Here is a 25,391-nt window from a genome sequence, read left to right on the forward strand (position 1 = left end):
AGGTTTGGGGAGTTTTCCAGGCCTGTTTGGACAGAGGTAGGTTTGGGACGTCTTATGCAGTCTAGATAGCATAGCACTATAAATGTGACTATCTGATGTTTCTTATTATTTCAATAAACTGATTTCTAGCAGAATGGAAAACTGCAAATTTAGTAGTATATCAGGTCATGTGTAATAGCTTTTTATTCACTTTTTTATATGTCACCTTTCAACCACAAGTATTTTAATGTGTTTCTGTGTGTGTGCGCACACGCGTGTGTGTGTGTTGATTTTGGAGCGATGCCCAGAGTTTCCCCGCTCACATTTGAGGGCTGTACCAGTGAGGTGCTATACAAACACAACTGCTGTTCTTGTGAGGTTGTATTAATAGTCTTCCACCTGTAAAGCCAAACTTCTTGTTATGATTCTAGTTATACAGGCTGAGAGTGAAGCAAATACAATTTTAGAAGTTCTCTGTTACTATAACAAGTTTCTTAAATAATACGTTTAAGTGTGATTTTTTTTTTTTTCAATTTGGATGTCTTATGGAGGATGCAGGAGATAAAGAGCAATTCCTTTTAATAGCCGAGCTGGTCAGGATACGTTTCATTTAGTTGAGACAAAAATGATTAGTCTTGGGTGAAGTTCAAGAAATTGAGTTGAATTTAGAATGAAAATAAGCAGTTTATCTACAGCATTAACATATAAGGAGGAGGATTTTCCTCTCTATGTGATCAAGGGATTGCATGAGTAGTGAGGTTACAATGTTGGTGGGGAAGAAAGCAGGTAGAAGATTGAAGAGACTTATCGATAAGGCTGTTGGATCTTTGGAGTTGCGATTAATACGAACTGCAGGATTTGTACCGCATTTCAATCTGAGTGCAGTTTTTGCTTAGTTAACTTTCCCCGTGTTGCTGCAGGTTGAGTTTGAGTTTCTGTTCAGCTTGAAGAGTTGTAGATAATATGAATTTTCCTTCTGTTATTATTTTAATCACTGAATTAGGGGAAAGAAATAGTAGAGTTCCTAAAATCATTAATTTTGATCACAGATTTTAGAATGGTGTTTCGTGTGCTTCACATTTGTCAAGGCAATAATTAATTGGTGACGAGGCAGGGGATTATATTCATGAATAGTTGCTCGTGTCCTTGTAATTGCTTTTAGATTTAGGAATAATGACACTGTCAGAGACAAAGTCAACTAGTATGTGCCTGATGTGATGCGAGAGGAAAGGATCCTCTGTGCCGCTGTCGTACAGAGAGCGAGACCTTGAAAACAGGAACCCGGCTGTACTCGGACCCTCAGCATCTGCAAATGCAGCTAAGGCCGACAAAACAAAGGATTAGGTGATTGAGGAGAGTACAAATTCAATCCCAGACAAGGGTGGCACAATGATACAGTTACCTATAAGTCGAGGCATTATTGCTGTTTTACTCTGAGGTCTGAAGGCTCTCGGAGGTCTCGTCAAAATGATTTCTCAAGTAAACCCAAAATAATGATCTGTTGCAATGCTGTTGTCAACCTGCATGCATGTTCAGTCAATGAAAGTAAAAATTCCTCAAAATACTTCTTGTGTTTTTGTGCTAAATGGGAGACAGCAAATGAAGAAACTTCTGATCTTTTTCAGGTATTTATCTGTCAGACTTGACATATATTGACTCTGCGTACCCGTCAACAGGGAGCATTCTGGAAAGTGAGCAAAGAACAAATTTAATGAACAATATCCTTCGAATTATCTCAGATTTACAGCAGTCATGTGAATATGGTAAGCCAGTGTGTAAATATTGCACTATTAAAGAGAACAACTTTAAAAGCTTTAATATTTGTCTTCTGTAATACAATGTGAGTTAGGCCCAACCCATTTGAATGACATTTATGCTCACTCTCAATCTGAAAGTCTAAGTTTATTATAACACTGTTGGTCATGACAGAGCATCAGCACGAAGAGATAATAAAATTGCCCTTTTCATACATCACACACAATTTTGCAGTACGTATTTTCTGATTTAAAATGTGGAATACATTGTACTCAAGGGTAATTTTACTAGTACCTTATAAACTTGTATCCCTGTGTTTCATAATTTTGTGACTATGAATTCTAAAAAAAAGTAAGATTGCTTTTGGAGTAGTACTTTTACTGGCCATAATAAAACACGTTCATCTTGCCTTTTGGACATTTATAGTTCTGTTCGTAAATCAGATAATTTTTGTTGGGGAAAAGGGGTTATTTTGGGGTTTTTCTTTGGTTAAAGTTGATCTCCTTCACTCTACTTTTCAAGTTGTAGTAAAGTCGTAAGGCTGTGTTTGTGATGGTGGAATGTGAATAAGCACAGGATTATGGCTTCGTGGAAAGCTCAATCTAATGAGAACATGGGCTGTGAAGGAGTCCTCGGATATAATCCTGTGGGTTCAGGACTTGAGTTTGGCCAGGAACATGCTCTCACTTTTCCCCTACATGTTCTCTGAGAAGCAGAGCAGCTCTAGGGAGACACAAATGCAGCTTTATGGACATGGGGAATGTCAGCTCAACACGTGAGAATTGCAGTGAAGGACAGAAATTTCAACATCGTTAGGGACTGTAGTTTGTTACCTCCATCTCGCGTAAAGAGGCAAGAGATCTGATTCTGTTTTAATTAGTTTCTGGAAAATAACTTTGTACTATTGGTAAGCACTGATAATGAATGTCATCTGTTCTCCAGATATTCCTCTGTTGCCTCATGTCCAAAAATATCTAAACTCGGTCCAGTACATAGAAGAACTGCAGAAGTTTGTAGAAGATGACAATTACAAGTAAGTATGAAATACTATAACTGACCGTAACTCATTACAAAATAACTTTTACAGCACAAAGCCTGTCACTTTTAAGATTGCACCTGGATCAGGGAATTGCGTGTCTTGGACGCGCCGGTTGCAAGTAGTGAGGTTACAGCTGGCTCCTGTGCTCAAGACAGTTTTCAGCATGCTGGATGGCACATCTCCTTCCTTTTCCATGCCTGGCTGCACCAAGCACAGAATCACAGAATGTTGGGGATTGGAAGGGACCTCGAAAGATCATCTAGTGCAATCCCCCTACCGGAGCAGGAACACTCAGATGAGGTTACACAGGAAGGTGTCCAGGCGGGTTTGAATGTCTGCAGAGTAGGAGACTCCACAACGTCCCTGGGCAGCCTGGTCCAGTGTCTGTCACCCTCACTGAGAAGAAGTTTCTTCTCAAATTTAAGTGGAACCTTTTGTGTTCCAGTTTGAACCCATTACCCCTTGTCCTATCATTGGTTGTCCCTGAGAAGAGCCTGGCTCCATCCTCCTGACACTCACCCTTTATATATCTGTAAACATTAATGATGTTAAACCCCTCGGTCTCCTCCAAGCTCCAGAGCCCCAGCTCCCTCAGCCTTTCCTCATACGGGAGATGCTCCACTCCATTCATCATTTTGTTGCCCCAGCTTTCATGTCCGTTTGGTCTGTTGATTTGATCTGACAACCTCTTTGAGTGTTCAGTGATGGAGACTCCGTACTTCTGGCTCACGTGTAACACTGTTCAGTGGACAGGATGGGTCCAATGGTTGGAGATAGCTTATGCCACTTTTCACTGGAACGGAGTCATCTGTGTGTCTAGTCCCAAGTTCTTAACACTTCAGCTTTTATACATTTCAGTTTTTTATTTTTCTCTTTGATTAGGTTATACTGTGTGAGCCAAATGTAAACACTTGATTTTTTGAGAGGCAAGATATTATCCACCTCTGTCTGCACCCATTCCTCCCCCAAGTATACTGCCCCAAACAGAGCTTTCTACTTCCTTAATTAAAAGATCATTACCGTATTAAGTGATTTGGCATCCAGCAAAACTGGGGGATGAAAATCTCTGGCACGAGACAGGAACAAGCCCCGAGGACAGGAAAAAACCTCAAGCCAATCTGTTGCATATGAAGAAGGTTTTTGTTTGCTGGCTGATCTGCTTGAGGAGGTTCCCCCACCTGTTCCCATCCTGCCCACCCTGGAACTTTGTCACCTCGGTTGTGTTGAATTGGTTGCTTGTGTAGCTCCATGGGAATGGTGGGAGGGATGTGCACACAAGAGGAACAAATCTACTTTACGGATTTAGTCCCTAACTTGTTTTTACTAAAAGGCAGCAAATGGGGACTCTTGAGTTTGCATCAAAGAACAGTTAACGAGGGCTCAGGCGTTTGGCTTCCCTTCTAAGATTTATAAATTGTTCTCTGTGTGTTGGGATGCAAAAAGGCTTTACCTTTTTGATGAAATGTTCTGTAGCCTGATTTTGAAAGTATTGCATGCTTATCTGAGAGTAAAGCTGTGTGGTCAAACATTTGAAGGAAAAAGCAAAACAAAACAAACCCAACGAAACACAAACACAAGTTTCTTAATGGTAATGTCTACTTGTTAGTGTCATATTGTTTTGATGAATTCTGCACTCCACCGTCCTCCACTTTCACTAAGTAGGGCTCATACTAGTGAGAATGTTATTGCTGAAGGAGCTACAGTCCCTTGGTCCTGTACAACCCACATTTTGATAGCGGGGAAATGGAGACGATTGCATGTAGCGCAGAAATGTGGCTGCTATTCAGAAAGTCTGTTTTCACACTGAGGTGAGGGGTACTTATATACTTTATACTCTTCCCAATTCTTATGCTAGTGCAGTGGTAAAATATATATATATATGTGGAAATCGTGTGTGCGAAAGATAACTTTGTGCGGTTTGTATTGAGTTCACAGTGTTTCATGCAGTAATAGAAACAAGCAGCTTTCAGTTGTAAATGTAAAAAAAAAAAAAATCAAAAACTTTTATATGCTTCTGATAAAGTAATTTTTCATGTTTCTTTAATGCAGACTTTCATTAAAGATAGAACCAGGGACCAGCACCCCGCACTCTGCTGCTTCCAGAGAAGATTTAGTAGGTAAATGCTTAATAAATGTGAGAAGACTTCAGGTTGTCAAGTGCATTATTTTTGAGTTGAGAATGTGGAAAATATTTGCCTGAGGCTAATAAAGAAGTGTAAAGGATAAATACTGTATATTTGTAATAAAAAGTTTAAAGGTGATCTGTAAAGAAATTCTTTCAAGGAGTCGAGTCGGTTTTTTAGGTTCTTGTATGTATTGTGGCTCTAACTTGTTAGTGTCATTTGGGGTGAAGAGCTATTAAATATTCATTCTTTGCATCTGGACAGAAAGGCCTTCATCTAAACTTTTCATGCTAAAATGTGCATTATTTTTGATCAATGCCCAAAGTGGTTGAAGGTAGGAGTTCTGAAACGTAAAATCAATGGGGCCTGCTTAATGTCAATGTAGCTAATGCAACAGCCTTTAGAACTTACAAAATACTTCTGACTAGATGGTCTATTTGAAAGAGGTGTGTTCATTTTTAATCCCATGCAAAAAAAGAAAACAAACTAAATTTTTTTTTTTTTTTTTTAATTATCAATGAGTTTTATTACAGGCTGTCTCTTATAGCTTGAGGTTAGGAAGTTTTGTGCAACTTTTGCGCAATTTTCTTAGAAATCACTGCGACAGAAGATCTGATGTTACTCAAGAGCAATGTCTTTTTTGTTCACAGGTTCTGAAGTCGGAGCGTCTCCACAAAGTGGACGGAAAAGCGTTGCAGCTGAAGGAGCTTTGCTACCAGCACCCCCCCCTTCACCGAGGAACCTGATACCGCACGGACACAGGAAATGTCACAGTCTGGGATACAAGTCAGCATTTTATTTAACCCCAAAATCCTAAACTTTGTGATGTATCATCTTTCAGTACAAAAGCTTTGCTTTGGAAAAGTGACATGATTTGTACACAGAACTTCACTCGGAGAGCAATTTGTGGCAAGAGACCAAGCTCCGAACTATAATGAACTACACAATATATAGAACTATATAATATAATAGAACTATATAACTATAATAGTGTCCCAGCTGAAGAGAATTAGTCAAAAGAGAAAGACTGGCTGTTACGATGGTAAAAAAAGCTAATGAGTTAGACCAAATGGGCTCTTTCTGAATGACAGAACTATCACTAATAGCAACTCAATGCCAGTGTGATTATTTCAAATACAAACTGAAATAATTGCTTTATTGGTAATTTTCTGATGAGACCTCCTTTGTAGACTTTCATATAACTTTGCATAGTAATGGCTGCAGGTTTTTTCTATATAGCTGTACTTCTAATTAATATCTTAATTTTTGTACCGGCAATTCCTTTGTCGTGTTTTAAAAAAGACAAGATTGTAGCTTTTCAGAATTCATCTCTTAGATTATATTGTGTAAGTTTACCTTTTGTGAGCTAAAATGGAATTCTAAAGTTCAATTATGTAAGCGTTGTAGTAAGACAATAATACCATAGGATACTGAAAGTAATTTTTAAAGTACTTCTGACTTTCTCTTTGCTCCGAGAGCACTGTGGTGTTTTTAGACCAGCAGTTCCTATAAATAATATAGCCTGTGCAAAATTGCTTATGGCTTGGGTCGTGGTCTAGTTTGATATTCGGAACACAGTACCAGCTTTTGAAATGTATCAAAGATAATGTTGTAACAATATTTATCTCTGTTCATTTTTTAGTTTCATACACAAAATGAATACGGCTGAATTTAAAAGCGCAACATTCCCCAACGCAGGACCAAGGCACCTCCTGGATGACAGCGTCATGGAGCCCCATGTCCCATCACGAGGGCAGGCAGAAAGCTCCACACTCTCTAGTGGAATTTCAATAGGTAGGAACAGTGAACATAGCTGTGCAGAACATGGTCTTTGCATAAAGATTTTGGCATTTTTAGTTGGGAATTGTACAAGCAGTGTTACTATTCTAAAATAAAAATTCTATTTTAGAAGAAACTGGAGAAATGTAGGTGGAGAAGGGCAGCTTAATTTATACAGCATGAAGTAGATGCGGACAAATTATAAAAAAGCAGATCATTTTTTGTATATTCTCTTTAACGATGCAACCACTGTTATTCCTCTTCTTCCTTGATGGGGGTGGAGGGAAGCTGTATCAAATTCCTACTGAGAACTATGAATTGCTGACGGACTTTAAGAGCTTAATTTCTAAATACTCTGCACTTTCGTCAGGAGTAAACAGCAATTTAACTTTCAGATACTTCAGAATATCAGAATCTACTTCATTTTGGTAAGGTATTTATCTTGCAATATTTAGGGTATTCTTCTTTTGAGAACTTTTGCTTCCTGAGTTCCTTATATGAAAGCAGTGGCTCTTTTTTCCTGTTACATAGAGATCCATAAAGTGAAGAGAGGGCAGGGCAGGTGCCTCTCAGATCCACTGAACTGCAGCCAGACTTGAGAAATGAAACCTCTAATCACAGTAGTTTTTCTCAAAATTATTATCTTGGTAGAATATGATGATTTTGGTTTTATGCATTTATGGTAATACAAGATTTTTGTAATGTTATGTGTTTCTTTGGATAACTTAATTTGAAAAAACAGTTTTGCTTTTCAGCCTTCATGGTGAGAAGCGAAGTCCTGCCGTTTCAAATGATACTGTTTTCAGGAGCTCTTCATGGATTTTTTTTTTGAGGAGAAAGACATATCGTTTCAGATTTATGCTGGATTTATGGGAGAAGGGGGAAAGAAGACTTTTGTCACCTTTGAGATGTAGCATTGTCCTTTTCTCAGTGCAGTTTTTTACTGATGTTTTCTGTCTAAATACCTAAGAAACTTCTCTGCAGTTGATCCTTTTTTTCCAGGGTAAATTTCCATTAGAGCCGAGCAGCCAGAGCTGACAAGCAGTTTTTATGAGGTACAATTAAGAACCACTCACTATCTAGATGTTTCAGAGAATGCAGGGGTTTTCTACTTTATTTCATCTCTGATGTTTTCAACTCCATTCTCTTGCTCAGTTCAGGCATGACTGTATGGACTTGATATAGTCACCCTTGCCAGTTGGAACAAAATATCCACTCTAGAAGACTCTGATAAGTCACTTGCAAAACAGCAACCTTATGCATTTTGCATGAGATCAGCATTTGTGTTTAGAACTTCCCTTCTCCCATTCTCTTCCACGTCCAGCCTCTCCGTACTCAGATAAGAGTTTTATTGCTCTTTGGACAGTCTAGCATCATTATTATCTTTGCTACTTCTTGATTATGAAAATTTCAGAGACGAAAAAGATTAGTAGAGGTGCTAGAAATACATGTGGAGGAAGAGAGTAGGTTCTGGAGGCTTGCAGCCTCTATTCCTGAAGAATTTTTGGACACGTAAGTTGTCTGGTGGTCTGTACTGCTGCTTCAGCGGGATTTAAGGAAGTTGATTGAAGCTGCAAAGTTCCTCCATCATGTTTGAAGTAGCCTGTTTACTCAGGACTTGGAAATGGTACAGTCACTGCAGCAGAGAGGAGGTTTACACTGTTCTACAACACAGCTTCAAAAGACAGTCAAGAAAACTTCTGAATGTGCGTACTGAAAAGAGTGTTATTCCACACCTTGCCCGTAAATGTGGATTTAAACCTGTTGCTCTAGAAACAGGAGTACCTTTTCTTAGATATAAGCCTATATAGGTTTTAGCTTTTTGGATAAATGATCCCTCTTCAAAACATGGACGATGTTTCTGACATGCTAGCAGCTTGAATGTGACCTTAAAGATGACTATAACACAACTTCAAATCACTCTGAGGGCTCAAAGGTGTTTAGACTTCTTCAATCCTTTCATATTAGAGCATCTGATACAATCTGCCTCTACATCAAATACTAAAAGAGCAGCAATGTCACAACAGTGTCTATAGGATGTTTGTGTGTAGCACTGTACAGTTATGGTGCTTTATCTAAAGCATTACAGGACGTAAATTTGTGCATTCTTTTTATCAGGCTTCATGTCTGAGTTGCTTTTGCTGTTAACAGATTACTGTAGTCCACTTACAATTCAGTAAAGCAATGTATAGGCATGTTATAAAGCTTTATCAGAGTACTGTTTCTTTTTCCACTGATGAACACACCAACTTCTGCAGATACATGAGGGTTCTTCTACTTGGGTTTCTTAAGTTATCTCTGTGATAGAAGCTTTCAATTTGTGATAGAGATCAGCTAGAGCATCACTAGGCTTGAGATTCATGGCTGGATGAAATTCTGTTCTGCATACAAGCAAACTAAAACTGAGAAGTTCATCCAGCGGTGTGTGTGTTTAAACAAAAAAACACACATTCACGTGATGATGGACTATTTTGATCGTGTTGTGCTAGAAAAGACTGGTGATGCATTCTTGGAACGGGGCATAGCATAACAAAATTTTTACATCAGTGTAATCTTTCAAATATATATACTAAGTGGGTATATTTCTTTGCAATGAATGATTCCTAAAGCAGCAGCAAGCAGAAAGCAAACCAAGTGTGGGGTTTCCTGGAAAGAGACCTGTCTGTAACGTGACAGCCATGGTCAGAGATCTTTATCAGATTCTTTTCTTAATTTCAGGATCTGGGGGCAGATAGTGTACCTTCAACTCATTCTGCAAAAACCTAGAACTCAAAAAAACCCAAACCAACCGCAAACACAAAAACTACAAACAAACAACAAAAGCCTCTTTTTATTTTGCTGAGGTCAAAACAATTCTTGTTCCTAGAACTATGTGATTGTGTTCAGCAGTCATGTATATTATGCTGGTGTATGGGAGATGTACGTCTGGTTCTGTTGCCATTTTTCTTTATAACATAGGTCCTTGTTATCTGAACAAAAGTGAGAAATCTTTTTCCAGCAGTGCCAAGGGTATCCTAATTAAAAGGAAGAAACACCTGATCAGTCATATAAACAATATCAGATGGGAAATGTTCCTTTGAATTCAGGAATGTAACAAGAGGAAATAGTCTCTTAAGTTTTAGGTGTTCATAATTTAGACAGCTGTATTCGAGCTGGTCATTTGGAGCTCTTTATAATCATATAAAGAATTAAATTTTTTTTCAAGTATGTGATTCATCTCAGTCTTAGGTGAGTGGCTAAAAACAGGTTATATGACTTGTGTCCTTAAAACCCCACTTTATTTCTGTTGACTGCAAAGAGACTTCTGAGAGATAACACATGAGAACACAAACAGAGGAATACCACTGCAAATACGTCTGGTTTGTGCAAACAATCCACCTGCTTTTAGTAACTTAGGACAGGTGCTTTTTCTTTGCAGTGAAAGTTCATTAAGAACCCCCACTAGTTGCCATCAGTAAGTCTTAAAGCTACTGTAGCTTTGTTCTGCGATCCCTCCAATTTGATGAGGTCACCGTAATGCGCTCTTTCAGAAGAGTAAGTTTGTCCTCCTGTCGTTGCTCTTGGCTGGGCTGAAGGAACCATCTGCACACTCTTACCAGCTGTTCTCCTGCGTGTATTTGCCTGCTGTCACATCCTCACCTAAAAATAAGATAAATTAAGATGCTTTTACTTAGATCATGGTCCAACTCAGAAATAGCATGAACCTTCCTTTTATTAAGATTATTTTTTAAGAATACAGTTTTCTGATACTCCCTGATTTCATTATACTTTTAAAGTATCCTCTTCTTGCTTAACCATCTCCTAAGTATCTCTGCAGCAATGTTCACTCTCCTTCATTCATGTTCTCAGAAGTTTTGGATTTCCACCAGTTCTTAAGATTTGTCTCAGCTGTGCTACTGAATTTGTTTTTTGAAGCTGAATTTGTTTACAATGGTTAATTGTCCAAATAATTCTGTAGAGGTAAAGGGACAATGTAAAATAGACTCCTCGCTTCTTATGTTGCTTCTGTATGGCTTTTCTCCTCTTATACCACCGAATGTACTGGGTGCAAAGTACTTTTGTTTAGGAGGTGTTTCTTCAAAGCTGCAGTCTCACACGTATCCCACTTAAGAACGGATGTTCAAGTATGAACAGAGAAATACTCATCTGAAATTGAGAATGTAATTTTAGGTGTTCTGAAATTCAAAGAAAACATGTCTATGGATTATGTTTGTAGCAGTGTTGGGTGCAAATTCTTTTCTGACTTTGGAGTGTTTTCTTTCTCAAACTATTTTTTTTTACTTATTTTTTCTTAATCCACGATGATATGGATGAAAGCTCTGGAAAAACTAAGGCTCTTGGACATTTGCCTTGGTTTCTATGTTCCAATCACTTGAAAGGAACTCAAGCCTTTATTCTAATGCAATCAGAGAAATTACTGCTGCAGAGTCAAAGGTATTTAAAATCAATGTTAAGTAATGTAAGAAAGTGCCTTTGTAAGAACAGCACATTTTCAAACCAAAACTGGCATAAAATACGAACAAGAATATCAACATTTTAATGAATTCCTCTATTAAGTCACCATCTTGAAGTACTTGAATTCTACAGGGATTATATTTCTCTTTCAGTGCATGAAGTATGGGTGTAGGAATACAGTGTATGCATTTATTTTCTGGGTTTTGGCAGCCCATACAGTAGGGAAGAACTCTACAGAGCCAAGATTTGTTTGGTTCCTCACCCTGCTGTTCAGGTGTTTAGGACTCTGAGTCACCAGCGGCCCGCGGCACAAGATCAAAGTCCGGGTAGGGTTTCAGGCAGAAGGAATAGGGGGGTTTTTGAATATTCCATTTAAATGAATAAATAAATGTCTCTTGCCCTAAATGTGGATACCCCATTCTGCTAATGTGAGCCATTGCTTTAGTGGTAGGGTAAATATAAGAGCTGTATAATACTTTAGGTTAAAAATACACATGTGGATGTCTGGATCTGAGAGGCAGAGAAGGGGATACAGGAGTTTTAGTACCCGGTTTCTTCCCCAATCCCTATTAGTATTGTTTGGTCCAAGGCATATGCTCTGGGGTAGGGGTTTTTTTGTGATTAATGGAGCTGTACAAACCACCTGTTTCTGCCCCATCTTTATCCATTTGGTTATTTGCCCTTGTTAGCTTTTCATGATGAAACTCACCAGCTGTGATGGTGTTAGATTTGTGTTGATTCTCTGGCGGTGTATCGCTTGAGTGTTTTGCCAGTTTTCACACCATTCTTGTTTGGTTAACTAGCAAGCCAAAGTTGAACTACTTAAACTTTATTGTACAATAGTTGAATGGTAACAAACTAGTTCAGATCCACATGAGGATTTTCAGTTCTCAACAAAGCAGAACATAATTTTAGGGCATGGCGTCTCTGTGATGTTAGCTGGGCTGTGCTTTGCTACAGCAATTGATGTTCAGGTCTCTAGTTTTTTCTCTTTTCACATTAGAATTTCAAGCTCTGTCAGGTCAGTCATCAGCTATAGTGACTAGAGCTCTGGAAACACTGTGAAACTGGAGCCAAGAGAGTGTCAGTTGCAGATTTGAGAAGGGGAAAGAATTTTTAGTCTGAATACTTTTTAAACTCTTTGGGGTTGGTTTGTTTATATTAACACCTGTTTGACTTCGGGGACTAACTTTGGGATAAAGGAAGCCTGTGTTAAACGCTCAATATCCTCAGACTTTCAGCGACGAGTGGATGCCGTGACCGGCGGGGAAATTGGGTATGCGATGGTACAGGCATTCCCTATCGCATCAATCGAACCTGGCCTTGCGCCGGCTGGGTGGCTGTAGTGCATACGTATGGATGTGCGCATCTATGGATGGGAACAGAAAATTCCTGTCTGTATTCAGCTGCAGGACTAGAGCTCTGTGTAAACAATCCTGAAATTTCTCAGATCATCAGCAGCGCAATTAGTGAAAAAAAACATCTTGCCAATTGCTGTTATTCCTAAGATAGGAAAAAGCCTTCCTGCTATGTAGTAAAGATAAATGTGGCCATGATTGTTTTTGTAAATACTGTACAAGACATTTTTAATTTTAGTAGCAAGAGAGAAAACTAGGAAGATAGTGGTCTGTGTCAGGTGGCTTCTTACATAAAACCAAAACTTGTGTAGGACCTTATTTAATAGAAAGGATTTATACTACCTAGGATTAGTTATTAAGTTTAACCTGAAGACCTGCTTGAGGTTGTTGGAAAAACTCAAATATCGAGTACATACTTAAGAAGAATTTAAGAAGGTGATATATTTTTAAAGTAGTGAATGAATGAAATATTTCCAGTTGAGGTGACAGTCAAATAGTGCACTTAATGTTTAAACAGAATTTGGCTAGCCATCTAGCTTTTACTAAGTTAAAAAGTTCCTTTCACCTCTGTCTTGTTTTAGAGGGAGGTACTTAGTGTATATTCTTTTGCTTTTCAGGAGAGAGGTTTTTTTTAGCATTGGAACTTTTGTTGCATAAAAAATCTTCCAGAGGTTTTTAGAATCTGGAAAATATTCCATTAGAGATGTTGTATGTAGATGCTAAGGAGGGGTAGACAAATACTAAACCTCAGCCTTTTCCAGGTTTTTGTTACAATTTTTAAAACCTGTTTAGGCGTCAATAGAAAGGTTTAATCAATAGCCGTGATGTTCAGCCCACTTTTTTCTAAATTAACATTGCTTTTAAAAGTGTAATTGACAATTTCTGTATAGAGCAAATGTTGTAAATGAGACCTTTATGAATCCTCTAAATTGGTTTAAGTTTTGTAACTGTACTGGCATGGTAACGAGGATTATCACTTTCCAAAAGGTGACTTTTCAGCTCTTTTGCTCTGGATCGTTTGGCAATTGTAAAGTTATGATGTTATTTGTGGACCTGCTGTGAGCTGATGCATCAGATACTTGGATTTTTTTTTCTCTACTTCTAGCGTTTAAAATAAAATACTTGTAGTAATATCGGCTTACTTTGTGAAACACAAAGGAAGGAAAGACTGTTGCGTTCTCACAGAATATGTGCGAGTTAGCTTTAAGAAGTTATTTAAGGCTTCTCAAATCAGCAAAACCTTTTAACGTGTTGGAGATTCAACGGTGAGTTTGTAGTACTGTGAAGCTGCGCCTCTTGGTTGTGACCATATGTGCTTTCATAAGGAATTATTTAAATAAGTGACCTTTCTTTTTAAGTGCTACTCGTGCCAATCAGACAAATCCGCATTTAGGTTGTTCTTTACGTTTTGATGATGCCTTTCCCATTTAGTAGCGCTTCTCCAGATCCAGTTCCTTCAAATCTCTACCTCCGTTTCCTGAAGCAAATCACAAAATATTTTCATTGTAGTATTTGAGAGAAATATTTCTTACATGTTTATTCTTAACTGTTCTGAGGAGAAACAGACATAACTGAAATATTTGGGTTGTAGATGATGAAATAAACTATCATTCACTCTTAAATTTTTCAAGGTAGCAGTGATGGGTCTGAACTCAGTGAAGAGACTTCCTGGCCAGCCTTTGAAAGGTAGGAAAAACTGACACTCACAAACCGCATTTCTCTATTCTGACATTGCTGCTTATGCTCTTTCACTCAGTCCTGCAAATGATGCTTTATTTTAGTGATCTATAGGTAAAAATATTTAATAAACTGTAGTAAGTTCACTGGAATTGCTAAAGCAGGAGAGAAGTAGCTTTCGCTTACTAGTGGTCAATAGGGCTTTCGGCTGATTGGATGCCCAGTCATTGCACACATGAATAGCTCAACCACAGTACCATTAAACCCTAAGTGATATTTCTGTTTTATATATTTGCATACCCTGTGTATTCTGTTCATGTATCTAGTTTTTTTCATTTTCACTTTCCCCGAGGCATTTCATCCATTCTTGGTCCCATTGTTAATGTTGTTGACATTGTCTTTCCCATGTGCTCTTCACTTCGTTATTACTTGCCAGTGTTACATGGGAAAGCGCAGCATTTCTGCTTTTGTGGTTCGGAATTAATGCCACGCTACTTATCAAAACACCTGCAAACGCTCAGGTGACCTTGACCATTTCCACCATTTCCCATGTTGTATTTGCGAATGAGGAAGAAAACTAACAGCTGTAGTTTAATACAGTAAAAGGCGGAAATGTCATCTTTCCACAGCTCGGTAAGATGCACCATACAGTGCTTAGCTTGCTTCTGTAACTCAGTTTCAGGTAATTCAACTTCAGAATTGCCATGGATGACTTTTTCTGCCATGCTATGAAGTTATGTTTAGTAGAAATTTTTGCCAAAGAACAGTGTAGTTGAGAACCATTACCAAAGCCTTATATGCCACTTGAATTCATTGAAGCAGTCCAAGTTCTATGTTACTTTTTGGAAGAAACATTTGAAAATATCTTAGTGCCAAAGGTAAACTATTTGATATCTCATGCTCTAAATATGATTACATTAATGAGTAAGTGCCCTTATGATTTTATTAGATAAGAAATAAGATCGTTGCAAATGGGCATACAAAGAAAATCAGGTCAAGAAGAGTATCTGTAACTTGTATGTGCTCCGTGATGCAACCTGCAACATTCAAAAGGTTTTCTTCTTGCTTTTCCCACCCTGTTGCATTACGGAATTAATCAAGTTCAGGTTAATTCTCAAAGCCAAAAAGTTCCATGGGAAAGCCTTAGACAAAGTGATGAACTGAGTGCTTTTACCTTAAGTAGCACAAAAAACTTAAAAATTTTAGTAAGATTCAGGCTTACGTTCATGTTTTTAGAGAAAGGTGACACCCCAGAATTGTGTGGACTTTGGAGACAAAGCAGAGGTTTTTCATCCCGGTTGTAGTGAGAACCAGCTGGCTCAGACTTCCCCTATTAAAAGGTCTGCTCCATGTCAAAGAATTACATCAGAAGATTCCTTCTTCTCTCCATTCCACTTGCCTTCAGCACTTCCCTTTCTCCAGACAGAGCTCTTTGGGAACTCTGCTGGAAGTCGCAAGCTTTTAAGGCTGAGTTTGCTTGCCTGCTTTCAGAGATGAGGGATTGGGTTCCTTACAGACATTCGAAACGTCACCTGTGAAATTCCCAGAGATGCGCAGCAACTTTGTGTCTGTTCCTTGCTTCATGAGATGATGAAGCATGTTTTAGATTTTAATAGGTAACACACTAAAAAGTAAATATTAAAATTTAAGATAGAGAGGATGTCTCTAGTGTGGGTTTGTAGAGTGGGTTTCCATTCTTATGAAGGAGTTTTTAAGTGAGGGAGAAGTATTAGTTGTCTGGAATTGGAATTAACAGCTGCTGGCAAAATCAGGATGCTTCCAGTGTTACTAATGACTACATTCCTATAGAGTGCGAGTGGGAATTTAATATTCCTTAGTGATTTAGGAACAGGATCTTTGGGTAGTAGGGCTTAAATCAGCATAGTATGCCTAACAGGACATAATTAGATACTCCACGTGCAGATTCCCCGGGTAACAGAAGGAATTGTATAAAATATTCCGGGGTTTTTTTCTGTCCCTCCTGTTGTTTGTAACTGGGAAAAAGAGAAGGGATGAGAACTAGAGTCACTGATTGTTTTTAAGTGCAACAGGAACTGAGTCTGAAACTTGAGTAAGAGCTTTGAGCATTGGGGTGTCCCTTTAGGCTCATCAAAATTACTTGAAGGACTTTAAATCCAAGTCCTGACAGCTCTATGATGTTAAGGGCAGTATGCTAAGGGGCACTTCAGTCTCATTGACTGTCATCCCAAGTGTCTCTGAAAATATTTGCCTGAAAATGCTTGAATGCAAGAGTGGTAACCCCCTTGTTATGAAAAAAACAAGCTTAAGGGTAAGAAGAAAACGTACTCCAAATATACAGCTTATCTTATGGTTTTCTTTCCTTCATCTTATTGTTTTGTCTGTATCTTGAATGTATTGTAAAATGAAAATACTTAGTAAGTTCAAAGATATCATTTACATTGAAAAAGAATGGCATATGATGGCATATTCTGGGATAGGTTAGTAGGTGGCAATTCATTAGTTTCTTTTTCATAGTTCTTCCTGCAGCAAAGGCAATAGTTTGAGCTGGTTTAAAAACAAAACCAACCAAGCAAAACCCATTCTTCTTTAATGCTGCAGACCTTTTCTGTGTCCCTTTAAGACTGTTCTGTTTGCCTCCTGTTTGCTACCCTGAGTTCAGACTGAAACATGACAATGCTACTTGTTTAGGTTTCCCATTCTGAGACATACAGCCCTGTCCAGCAAATACAGGGCCCCTCTCACATGTGACAGATTCTTAGATTTACACTGCGTAGGAGATTTTGCCTGCAAAATTCTCATGATCTTGTAATTAACTGCCTGCTTCTGCAGAATTAAAGCTGATTTTCAGTCTTTCAGCGTAACACAAGCTACTAGAAAAATGGATAAAAAGTATGAGGTGAGGACAAAGTGCGTGTTCTATGGAATTAAATGGAGTTCAGTCAACAAGGGGTCTGATCCAGAAAAACAAGGTTCAGTGAAGCAAAGCAGGATTCAAAAGGCAGGTCTAGAACACAAGTCCTGGCCATGGATAACAGTGAGATCATGTTAAGGACTCGAAAATGTGAAGCTTATATGTAAAGTTTAAAGCTTGTATGAACTGTAGAATGGAAATGTTGCTTGGCTTGCTTCAAAGTTACTTAATGCAACAGTATTTTAAGCCGTGTCAGTTATATTTTGACAGTGCTTTTGATTCCTTTCAGCCCAACAGCTTGTGTGTGTGCATGCTCACAGAATTTGAATGTTTTGGTAGTAAATCTATAGTCAGAATTTAAAGACATACAAGTGTTATTAATGTGGTTCCTTTGTGTTTGTTTAATCTCTAAGAATTAAATGCAGACTTTGCTCTCAAAATGTCTTATTCTTCAGTGCCATTAAAACACTTCAGTATTATAAGAACTGACAAAAAGAACAGCTGATGAAATAAAAAACATGGTATCGACTCCTGCATGCATTTTTGTAAATAACATTATCCTCTGTTTCTTGTGTGGAAGAAGTGGCTTTGTGATAAGCACACACAGAAAAATACTGTGCTGTTTTAGCAGTCATGCTGTTTGTGTGAATGAAAGTATATGTAATACGTACAATTTATAATGGAATCCAACAGGCACAGGTTGTACCATTCTCTCGGTCCGGGGACAAGAGTGTCACGAAATGGCTATCGAGGCCACATGAAGGCCAGCAGGTACAATCCCCACTGCACCCAGGGGTCTCAAACTGTCCCTCTGGTGTTGGTGATTTGGTTTGGTTTAATAATTAAGTGGGTGTTTTCTGATGTTATCTTTCTAACTTACATGTCAAAGTTAAGGTAAAGACCTTTATCTTCAGACTTAAAGCTTTCCTCTTCTGTGACTTAATCTGTCCCACCATAACGGCTTTTGTTCATTCTGGTCTGCAAATCTGACTTCTGAACCATTGGATCTTATATTGAGGCTTAAAGATGTTTTACCCCAGGTAGCTTTTTAACTGCCCCCCAGTAGGCAGCAATATTGGCAGTGCTCATATGGACAACAAAGCTGCTTCTTGTGCTTATGGATGGCATTTGAGATATTTTCTTTGCTGGCAGTTTTGTGTTGATTCCCCCCCGCCCCCTTTTCCCTGAAATCAGAGATACGGCTAAAATGAGTAATGCATTAAAATTGGCCCCAACTTATTATATATAGTATTATTTGCAAGCTGACGGAGTAATACGACTGATTATTCTCATGAATTAAAATACACATTTTGTCTCCAGCTGTGTGGTGCTGTAGTTGGAAAAGAGATGGCTGTTAACTATGAAACTTTTTTCCTGTTAAGAAGCAAGCATTGTCTCACTGAATTAGACTCATGTTCACATCTGTCAGTGTCCAAAGTTGTCTCCATATCATCATCCTCAGTAGGTGCTGCAATGAAAACTTCACTAGGTTGCCAGTTTACTTTCAACATTCCTGAATGTTGCGATGGATGAAACAGCAAATCCTGGCTTCAAAACCAGTTTCAGGCGCTGCTCAATTTCTTGGCTTTTCTAGAAAGCCGCTGGGTTCAGCAATTTAGCTATATGCTCTGATTGACATTTACTGAAATGATTTCTTTTGTAATTTTTTTCTGATTGAAAATATTTTGTAAGCCAGTCAGCTTTATAATTTTGATAAAGCTTAAGTTTTCTTTTCACAGTGCTGTACCTGGCATTTGTTTTGGCCCATAGCTCTTGGGCCTGTATGGGGTAGATGATTAGTAGGGCACCAGATGCTTTAGAACACCTTAAAGCTGTGGTTTGGGTTTCTGCTCTTTGTTACTGCTCCTGCCCACTCTTCTTGCTTTCAGATATTCCAAAGATTGTGCATGTTTGAGCTGTGCTTTGTTTTTGATGTGCTAATGGTTCCAGTGTTTCTAACAAAAAAATATCCAATCTTTCTTGCGAGAGTTGAAGGAGAGGTTTTAACACATACAGCAACTATATGAATGTTTGCTTTTTAAAATCAATTGTTCTTGTATTACAGTTGTGTCTTGAGTTTGAATTTTTTTAATTAAGGATTACCTGCTTGGCTAATTAATTTTTCTGATCACTTTTGCTTGCGAGTGTAAATTCCACAACAGCAATTCCTTGTAACAGCCGAAGTCTTTTTCCACATTGAAGTCCAATAAATAAGAAGTTGACATTTCTAAATTAAAATACAGATGTTTGCAGTAGCTTTTGGTAATGATTGGAAAACTACTTTAGGAAGCATTTTTTCACACAAATCTTTACATGCTCCTTTCAGCTCCCTAGAATCTGAAGATTTGGCTGTTCACTTGTACCCAGGAGCAGTTACTATTCAAGGTGTGCTCAGGAGGAAGACTTTGTTGAAAGAAGGCAAAAAACCTACAGTAAGATTTTTTTATTCACTTTCTCACCTTCTTCCTTTGCCTAGTTAGAAATACAATTAAATGGCCTTTTGCAACTAATTCAAGTGCCTGAGATCTCCTCTGCCTTGCTGATTAAGGCTTAGTGTCACTGCTAGAGTTTGCATTCTTCTGTTTGGTGGACTTAATCAGTTTATAAGGCTGTAGCCATAGTCTAGGGAGTAGAAGAGACGTGTAATGCTACGTAAAATTTCTTACATTTACTTAACTTTACAAGAGAGAAGGATGTTTTGTCTTACTGAGTGGTGGGTGGATCCTACTAGTTTATCAGTAGATAACAACCCTTAGCATTTGCATTGCAAGTGCTTGTGAATTGTAAGTCAAAATACATATTTATGACAATGGAGAATACCTTATGGCATTACATAAAATGGAAGAGACAAATGTAAATCAACAAAGTGTTCAATAAGGGTTGCAGAAAATAGAGAGTAAGATGCAGACAGCTTTTCTCAGATTAGTTTTTGATGCATTCATAGGGCCTACACAACTAACTAGAAACAGCAGCTTTGGAACATTACGATGGTTTGGCTGGGCAGTTAGCGCTGTCATGTTCTTGCAGAGGATGACGCCTGTTATTGAAACATTTCACTTATACATTGCACTTTTGTTTTTTTCCTCTTTCTAGGTAGCATCTTGGACAAAATACTGGGTAGCACTGTGTGGAACCCAACTCTTTTACTATGCTGCGAAATCTCTGAAGGCTACGGAGAGAAAACACGTATGTAAAACGGGTGTATTCCAGTATCATCTGCCAAAATTAAAATGTGATTTCCTGATGGTAAAAACTGAGAGTAGTTTGGGACTTGCATGATTTCTAGTCAGCGCTATCCTGTCTTTCACTCAGTCGCCTCATATGGATATCCCCTAATGGAAATATAATGCACATTCGTATGCTAAACCAAGAACATCTGCTTTGCATATGCCATGGGTCTCTTTGAGTTTGTTGGTCTATAAGGAAGGGAACTGTGTCACTGAGTCTGTCTGCTCTTCTAAGTTAGGAGTCAGTTCTTCTGATGATTTCTGAATCTTGCAACAGTTTCTTGCTGCTTGAAATCTAAACAAGCATTGGTGTGGAAAGACTGAGATGTCACTACATATGACATTAAACATGTACTGATTTCATATATGTGGTAAAATTAAACTACTCTTTTTCTGTCTAATCCTGTGGTCTGTTAACTACAACTGAGTACAAAACACCTCAGATGTTACACAGAGATCTAGACCATCATGTGGTGCTGGCTTTCCTTTTATTCACTGCAACTTAATTGGGAAGAAGCTAAAAATACTGTGTGGGGAAGTATTAAAAGGATTTTCTGTAGCTGTTCCAGGGATGTTTTGATGTGCACAGTTCCTGTTTTCACTGGTTAATGATAATGGAAGAGGATGCCGCAAGAGGTTCTGTTAAGAAACTGGGTAAAATGTGAGATACTTGGATCTTTTTCCAAGTTCATTCACTACTCAGAACCATTACTTATAGTTGATTTGGCCAGTGTTTCAGTATAATTTGACAGCCATCACTGACTAACATTTGCTTTACATAAAGCTTATGTAATTTTACAAACTGAGATGTGCTCCTAGAACCCTTATAAGGGGACTATCTTTATTTCTTTTTGGTACAAAATACTATTTTCTTATCCTAACGTTTTTATGTTCAGAGAGTAGAGATTTGAAGCTTAAGATTTCTAATTAGTAGACTCCTCGGTATTTGAGTTTGTGTGGCAAGTTCATGTGTAATGTCACCTGAATCTACAAAATAATTGAGTGTTTTCGACTTTTAGTGAAAATAGTTCATTAGGAAACAGTATTGTAATACTTAAATTAGTTTAATAACAGCTAGTTACTTGTAGAAAGATTTGCATGGTTTCTTTGCCATCATCCATCTGCCTCACCCCCACTAGCTTTGATTGCTTAGGCGAAATCTACTCTGATCCTTCTTAATTTGTCTAACCAGTTAAGACAATCTCAGCCCAGCCCAAAGGCCTGTTCGCCAGCACCCTGTCTCTGGCATCTTTGGAGCAGCGTGTGTGTTCGGATGCATTTGCCTCTGGTATCAGTGAAAACCTTATGGCAGGAGCCTGTCTCATTAAAAGTAGTTGGAGAGAACAGACTTGCCAACTACTATGAGCAGAAAGTACTAAAGAAAAAGAACAAACCAAGAGAGAACTTGCACTGGCATTATGTCACTAAACAGTTAGTTGCTTGTTTTTTCTGAAAACATTAAGAGATGGAAAAGGAATTTTTTGTCATGTCAGACTTTGTGTTCCTGTTACTGATGTGATGCCTTTGGGCTTTTTGCCAAAATTGCATTTTGTTTTCTTTTAAGAACAGAAGATGCATTTTTAAATCTCTCTTGCCCGCTATCTGTCAAGTACTGTGTGATGGAAGACTTTACCATACTTGTACAGATTCAGTCAGAAGCTTTTTCAGTATTGTGTATAAGTATTTTAAAACAATCTAAATAACATCTGGGTTTAGAAAACTTGGGAAAATTGCATAGCTGGTAATTTTCTTGTTTGGAAATCAAGTATACCGAATTTTTATGTCATCCATTTGCTTATACATTTCCTTCAGAATAATAATTTTAATAATTTAAATGATTTTGCCCTTTCTTTAGGAAAGTAAGTGAAGTAAAAAGGTAATAAATGTAAACATTCCAGTCTGGTATCTGATCCTTTTGAGTCTCTGTTACTGCAAAAGTCTTTACCTTTGTCTTGAAATGCAGTCAGATCCATTTAGAATGCTCTTCCAGTAATTATTTTCTGAACCTATTGAATTGATTTTTAATATTCCCCAAGTCACCGATGTGTTGTGATACCTGCAGCAACTAAACTGCTAATGAACAGAGACTAACTAGTGCCTGAGAAGCTAAAATCGGTCTCACATCCTTATGTTCTTGTATTTATTTGTCCAAAGATGTGCCAGCTGACAATTGACAGCAGATAGAAGCTAGGAGACGTTCAAGTCCATAATGCTACAGGATTACCCATCAGAAGCTACTGGCATTGTTGCTTGCAAATACTCAGCAGAGTTTGAGTGACTCAGTTCCCAGGGAAGGGAGATGGAGGAGCGGTAGTGAAAAGCAATGACTGCTAGAGCAGATTTATTTTTTTTAATAGTTGGCTCTGCAGAATTGTACTGAACTATGCAGCACAACTTTGTCTGTACACAGCTGACATCTTGCTTTTAGCTTTTTAGGGCAGCAAACATATTTTGTTATGAAGCTCAGCTCTCTGATTTGGCTTCCCAGGTGCAGTCATGGTTAAAATAATGTAATGCCTATTATCTGTGGTTTGGGTTGTCTTTTGTTTAAACAAATAATTCACAGTGAATGCACACATACTTCTGCTCCAAAGTTTATTATAACACAGAGTGTTATCTTCATGCTGAAATTAAGGTGGAAAGTAACCTGGTAGCTGCTGTGGGAGGCTGAGGTCAGGGTATAGGTGGAGAGGCTCCAGTTCATTAAACAGCCCAATAGTAGATGGGCAGTAACTTTGTTCAGCGAGTCTGCCTGTGTTGTACTTCTAACATAGCTATTGATAGGTTAGATTTCCATCCATTTCACTACAGGTGAAGCCTCAGGTGGTGTTTCAGATTCTGTGACGATGACCTGTCAAGTGTCATGTTTCAATTCACATTTGGTTGCATTTTCAGAAAGAAAGTTAATCAAGAGAGAATAAACTGTAGATGGTCAACCTATCTGTATATAGCTGGTGCATGAGTGCATCTTCATTGTAGAAGTACTGTCTAGTTATATTCCTAAGAGGTCCATTCAGCAAAATAAAGCGATTTGAGGCTAGAACTAGATTATGTTCCGTTGCTGTCCAGATAAAAGGGATAAAAAGGATGATGCTGTCTACTTTTGAAGCAAGTTTCTTTTTCAAAGATAGATACATTTGAGATTTACAGAGGTAAAATATTCCAAGCATCTTCTAGAGCCATGTAAACACCTGTCTCTTCAGCTTCCTTTCTCAGGGCCTCTGTGACATGGAAAGGAACACTGGCAATGAAAAAGCCAGTCTGCTATATGAAGTTTCCTGGCTAGAGCTCTCATGGTAAATGTGTCTTGATTACAGTCATGCTTTGACCGTTCTGCTGCTGCTATTGCTTCAGGCAGCTGAGACTGAGGACTTGGAATGCAGCGGCACTGAAATCTCTTCCAGGCTTTTAATAGCCAACCTCTTTGGAAAATTACCTCATAAAAACCCCAGTGTAATCCAGCATGAAGGGAAAGCAATCCTCTCTCTTTCAGACATGGGCAAGCCAGCTCTTCTTCTCATGCCTGTGGTCAAGGACAAATATGGTCTGTTCTAGATGTGAATCTAGTCCAAAGGAAGAGGATGCTATGGATACCTAAACGTTGAACATTTTATTGTGCTATATCTACTAAGAAAGACTACTAGATATGAGTTTTGTGTTTTAAATAGTGAACAGGTTTCAGTTATTACTACAGTAATGGAAAATAGTTTCGTGAACTTCAGAGCCTGGAGATGTGGTATGGGAGAATCTCAGCGGAACATGTGTGGAATGCTCAATGTCTTCTCTCTCATGTGCTGGAATGGTACCCACAAACAAGCATCTGTGATTAAACTATAGCACTTGCGTTCTTTTCGAAAAGCACAATAGTAAAAATAGCCAATTTAAAATTAGTCTTAAAGCATTCACGCTGAAAAATGTGAATACACCCATAAAAAAACTGTTTATAGTAATCAGGCTGGAAGAATCTTGCCAATTTCTTTGACAACATAGCATGCATGAGAGATTTTTCCATGTTTGTACGTACTTGGAAAAGCAACAGAGACTTTCTGAGGCTTCATGCTCGAGTATGAACCCTTGCTCATTCCAAACCTTCCATTGCGTGTTATGTTCCAAATTAGACCAGTTTATTGGCACTCTAGAATACCTGGTAGTTGTTGCTCAGGCACTTTCACTGAAATACCCTGATAAAGACTGATGATGATCTGGGAAGTATGTTCAGCCACTGAGAAAGTGAATATTAGAAAGCTGTGAAATCTCAACAGGAGATGATGAGGAAGGAGATCTGTAGGTGCCAAAAGGTTGGAGTGAAAAGTCTGTTCACTGATTAATCAGAGTTTTTGATTCAAAGATTTATGTATAAACGCCTTTGAGCTCAGAACAACCTTAAAGAAAGCGTAGAGGGTGGAAAATGGACATATGTTTCAAGGGATGAGGGATTGATGCTGGCAGGAAATACTTTCCTTGTGCGGAGCTTTTTATTATGTGGAGAAGGACCATGATTAATTAATTGTTTTGAATAAAATGAAAAAACAAGTGAGCTCTAGCAGTTTTGATTGCAATAGTAATTTCACATATTGTCCACCTACTGATATGATAGATAACAACTAACAAAAGAAAGTGTAAATGTGCCATTTTCAGGCAAATCCAGAAACAAGTGCAGTTCAAGAGGTACGTCATTGATCTGTAACCTGTTAAAACCGCTTTGAGACTCAAATTTCCCCCTCTTTGAAAATGAGCTGTTAATGCTTTGTAGGACTACTTGGAAGTTTGCATTTTGTAGATCCCTTTTAAGTGTAAGTTGCATCATCTTGTTTTTTGAGGCAATGTCATCAGTGGGTCCATAGCAAGTCCTGAATATCTGCTTCATTTTTTAAGAACTACTGACCTATATCCTTATTTTACTCCCTTTCCCTGTCTTTATTCCTTCTTTCAGATAAAATTCCTTAAGGTTTTTTATTACTGACTGGAATCTTCAGGGAAATTTTGGGTTCTATTTGGGAAGAAGTGATATTATCCAGCTCTCACTGTAATGAAATGTTGTCTGATCCAGCTTTATAATTTGCTTCGTCTTCTTATGAGGTGTTACCAAATCTGTTCACCCCCCAA

General features: G+C 38.2%; 1 protein-coding gene across 5 annotated transcripts in view; it reads left to right on the forward strand.

Annotated features, from left to right (window-relative positions):
• The window catches only part of RALGPS2 (Ral GEF with PH domain and SH3 binding motif 2), a 120,256-nt gene that overhangs the window by 83,794 nt on the left and 11,071 nt on the right, over window positions 1–25,391 (forward strand). For 3 of the 5 annotated variants that reach the window (XM_082052621.1, XM_082052623.1, XM_082052622.1), the window contains exons 9-17: window positions 1,605–1,742; window positions 2,677–2,767; window positions 4,823–4,890; window positions 5,547–5,682; window positions 6,539–6,690; window positions 14,120–14,174; window positions 17,752–17,829; window positions 19,385–19,490; window positions 20,152–20,244. In XM_082052621.1, the coding sequence (XP_081908747.1) occupies window positions 1,605–1,742; window positions 2,677–2,767; window positions 4,823–4,890; window positions 5,547–5,682; window positions 6,539–6,690; window positions 14,120–14,174; window positions 17,752–17,829; window positions 19,385–19,490; window positions 20,152–20,244 (917 nt within the window). The remainder of the gene's footprint in view (window positions 1–1,604; window positions 1,743–2,676; window positions 2,768–4,822; window positions 4,891–5,546; window positions 5,683–6,538; window positions 6,691–14,119; window positions 14,175–17,751; window positions 17,830–19,384; window positions 19,491–20,151; window positions 20,245–25,391) is intronic. The other 2 variants (XM_082052624.1, XM_082052625.1) reach the window with 1 other exon arrangement.

The sequence above is a fragment of the Streptopelia decaocto genome (assembly GCF_964273445.1).
Source record: "Streptopelia decaocto genome assembly, chromosome: 5".
In the NCBI taxonomy this organism is placed as follows: Eukaryota; Metazoa; Chordata; class Aves; order Columbiformes; family Columbidae; genus Streptopelia; species Streptopelia decaocto.